The sequence below is a fragment of the Limulus polyphemus genome, unplaced genomic scaffold (assembly GCF_000517525.1).
Source record: "Limulus polyphemus unplaced genomic scaffold, Limulus_polyphemus-2.1.2 Scaffold8989, whole genome shotgun sequence".
Lineage (NCBI taxonomy): Eukaryota > Metazoa > Arthropoda > Merostomata > Xiphosura > Limulidae > Limulus > Limulus polyphemus.
The window spans coordinates 6,243-10,275 of NW_013674599.1; the positions used below are offsets into that span (position 1 = coordinate 6,243).

At 31.8% G+C, this 4,033-nt stretch overlaps 1 protein-coding gene across 1 annotated transcript in view; it reads left to right on the forward strand.

The window, feature by feature from the left end:
• The first annotated feature begins 535 nt into the window (after nt 1–535).
• LOC106475685 (N-acyl-phosphatidylethanolamine-hydrolyzing phospholipase D-like) overlaps nt 536–4,033 on the forward strand; it is a 12,050-nt gene continuing 8,552 nt past the window's right edge. Inside the window, exons 1-2 of the mRNA XM_013936363.2 lie at nt 536–846; nt 3,721–3,835. Of these exons, the coding sequence (XP_013791817.2) occupies nt 794–846; nt 3,721–3,835 (168 nt within the window). The 5' untranslated portion in view covers nt 536–793. The remainder of the gene's footprint in view (nt 847–3,720; nt 3,836–4,033) is intronic.

Sequence of the window (4,033 nt, forward strand, 5' to 3'; positions counted from 1 at the left end):
TTCTAAATTATATTTATAAAGTAATAAGTACATAAATACTCTTGGTCAGGGGTGAAATTCTCAAAAAAAAGTAGAGGTACTCAGCTGGGTGAAGTGGACCTGTTTTTGAAAAAGAAAAATCTACATGTAATCATAAAAAAATGACAAGGCAGCTCAAATAAGTTCTGGTACTAGTAGCACCTTAAAAAATGAGTTCCATTACTCATTCCCGGTGAGTACCAGCAGAATTTCATCTCTGCCCTTAGTCTATATACAGATATGTTTAGTGTAAAATAAAATATCTTTAGTTTCTTACCCAAATCTTGTAGAAAGGTAATAAGTAAATAATGAAAAAATGAAAAGTTTGATAAACATTTTATGTGTATTAAAGAAATTTCTAGAAAAATGTATGATTTGCATTTTTTTGTATTGCAATTCATTTTTTTAATTTTTCCAAAAAATATTAGATATAGTTCTGTGATGTAACTCCAAATAATTTACAGCCTCATGATTATAATAAGAATACATTACTATAACACACACATATATTAAGTATACATTTGTTTATTTCTTAGATGGAATAGTGCACCATTTTGGTATTTTGTGGATTATGGAATCTAGTTTTCCATATTCCAGAAGAATAAATGTTTGTATCTAATATTCTTAAGATAGATAACACAATTTTAGTAAATTTCAACATGGATTTACTGTTTTACAGGTACTTTGGGGAAGCTGGTGTATTATTGGGCGTTCTGCAAGGTTCTTTTTTGCTGGAGATACTGCTTACTGTGACGTTTTTAAGCAAATTGGTCGGATGTATGGTCCGTTTGATGTTTCAGCCATACCTATTGGTGCTTATGAACCAAGGTAACAAATTACTTTGTTATGTACAAATGGAAGATTCACCTAACTAGCTTTCTGTTTTTGTGTTGTTTATGTTGTATAGAATATCTTTTTTTTATTATTTAGGAAATTTCTGAACTCTTTTAAAATACTTGAACCAAAGAAACTTATATTTACTGCATAATTTCACTAAGTAGCTTGGAAAATAATTATTGTCACATCTTTTCAGTTTCATTACTGTCTTAACTATTCTTAAAATTTGTGACTTCACTATGAAACTTTGTTTACCTGAAAAAGGAGCAATCAGTCTTAATGGATATTTATCTAAAGTATATGGTTTCTTTGGAGGCTCAGTTTTGTGAGAATGGAACTTGTGTACTTGGGCTTGAATAAAGTGCAAGGGATATCCGTTCTTTAATATAATGTTCCGTAAGGTGGTTATTTTAGTATGGAGAGAGAGGTAGTCAGAACAGATGTTATATGCTTTATTGAGGAGACTGAGTATAAGGTTACATTTAAAAGGAGTTCAGAATAAAACTGTTGAAATGCGTATATAAGCCTGCTTACAGTAAACAGATGTTGTGAAATAGTTATCTAATATGCTGATTTAGTATCAAGAAAGAGAAATTTACCATTGTTTTCAGTTTCTCAAGTAAAATTAATGTTAAGAATGTATTGAATTTATATAATCCAAGAACTGTTTGATGTGATTAAAGCTAAAAGTTCTAAAGGAACTACATCCACCTGTCCAAAATATGCTAATTATATGACAATAATACCAGATATGTTGTTTCATAATAACTTCCACAGGTGCAACATCAAATTTCTGACTGTTGAGGTGTTCTCCTTATCTGTTAGGTTCAACTCATTTTTTTTTTCAAGCTAAAGATTTTGGTCCTCTGACTTTATACGATTGGCTATCCCAATGATAGAACCTGAATAGCTTTCTGTTTATAATTACTGAGAGAAAACTAGCATTGAAACAGTATTTTTCTGAGCAAGTAAAGCTTTTTATTTGTTATCTTTGTCATAACCTGTGTGTTATGGGCTTTTATAGGAGTCTTTCATTATAATCAGAGTTTGATTATCTCTGTCATGACTAGTGTGTTATGGGCTTGTATGGGAGTCTTTTAGTGTAAGCAGGGTTTGATTATCTCTGTCATGACTAGTGTGTTATGGGCCTGCTTGGGAGTCTTTTAGTGTAAGCAGAGTTTGATTATCTCTATCATGACCAGTTTGTGTTATGGGCCTGCTTGGGAGTCTTTTAGCATAAGTAGAGTTTGATTATCTCTGTCATGACCAGTTTGTGTTATGGGCCTGCTTGGGAGTCTTTTAGCATAAGTAGAGTTTGATTATCTCTGTCATGACCAGTTTGTGTTATGGGCCTGCTTGGGAGTCTTTTAGCATAAGCAGGGTTTGATTATCTCTATCATGACCAGTTTGTGTTATGGGCCTGCTTGGGAGTCTTTTAGCGTAACCAGAGTTTGATCATCTCTATCATGACCAGTTTGTGTTATGGGCCTGCTTGGGAGTCTTTTAGCATAAGTAGAGTTTGATTATCTCTGTCATAACTAGTGTGTTATGGACCTGCTTGGGAGTCTTTTAGTGTAAGCAGGGTTTGATTATCTCTATCACGACCAGTTTGTATACTTCTCATGCTAAGCGTAGACCTGTATATCAATATATATCAATATATATATATATATATATATATACAAAGTTAGAAAAAAAATGTTCAAACTTTCATTTCTGTGCAGTTGTTATTAATTTTTCTGCTCATCACAAAATATAGGTTTATATTTACTAACAAACTATCATCTCTTGGGTACATAATGACTCGTGTCTTCTTTTTTTGTAATTTCTTTCTTTGTCCATGGTTTTTTTACTACAAGTTTTTCATTTGTTATGTGACAGTGGGAGATCTAAACATGGTTGGATAGATGAGATTATAATCTCTGTTAATACAGAGTACACAAAGTGGTTTTAGCAGTTATGGGTTGTTTATTGATCTATTAGCCAGCTGCAGATTTTGTAGGGTGAACAAAAGATCCAGATACATAATTTTGAGCACTTAGGATCAAAACACAGAACTTGGCATTTTTTTATAGTTCCTTTTGACATTCCTAGTAATATTTTATGTTTATTTGAATATTCTTTTGTGACAATGTAACTTATGTTTAACAGTTGCAATAATCTGGCTTGTGACAGCAAACTGATCAGATGACACAAGTCCTTTTTTATTGAAAATATTGTGGAGTTTACTGTATTCAAATAACACACAAATACAACAAATTATTTATTTATTATTGATAGTTTGTCTTAAGATTTGATAGGAGGTAGAAGTATTTTAAACTGTTTACTGTTGTTATGTCTTGAACTTCTCAAATTGAGTTAGCATACTTTCTATGATAGTTTGTCTTAAGATTTGATAGGAGGTAGAAGTCTTGTAAACTGTTTACTGTTGTTATGTCTTGAACTTCTCAAATTGAGTTAGCATACTTTCACTGATAGTCTGTCTTAAGATTTGATAGGAGGTAGAAGTCTTGTAAACTGTTTACTATTGTTATGTCTTGAACTTCTCAAATTGAGTTAGCATACTTTCTATGATAGTTTGTCTTAAGATTTGATAGGAGGTAGAAGTCTTGTAAACTGTTTACTGTTGTTATGTTTGAACTTCTCAAATTGAGTTAGCATACTTTCTCTGATAGTTTGTCTTAAGATTTGATAGGAGGTAGAAGTCTTGTAAATCTTAGTTGTAATTGTTTATGTATATACAGTGTTTTAAAGTAGTGCCTGAAGTAGCCATCAGCTGAAATTTTGGTTAATTGATTGACAGAGATCCTGGTGTTTTAGCTCTAGTGTGGCTATTCAGTTGAAATTATTTTCATATTTTTATAGGTGGTTCTTGAAATACCAGCATGTTGATCCTCAAGAAGCTGTCAGAATCCATGAAGATATTAAAAGTAAATGCAGTGTAGCCATCCACTGGGGAACCTTTAGGTTAGGTAATGAGGTAAGCACTATATTTACATTTTTTGTGTATTTTGTCTCAAGTGTTAATATCTTATTTCTCTAGGTGCTCGACTATTAAAAGTACAAAAATGTATATCAATTTCTCAGCATTTTTCAGTGTTTTATTTTATGTCTAATGTAGCATGCATAACAGCTGAAAATATTGTCTGGTCTAGCTTGTATGTTACAAGTATTGCAG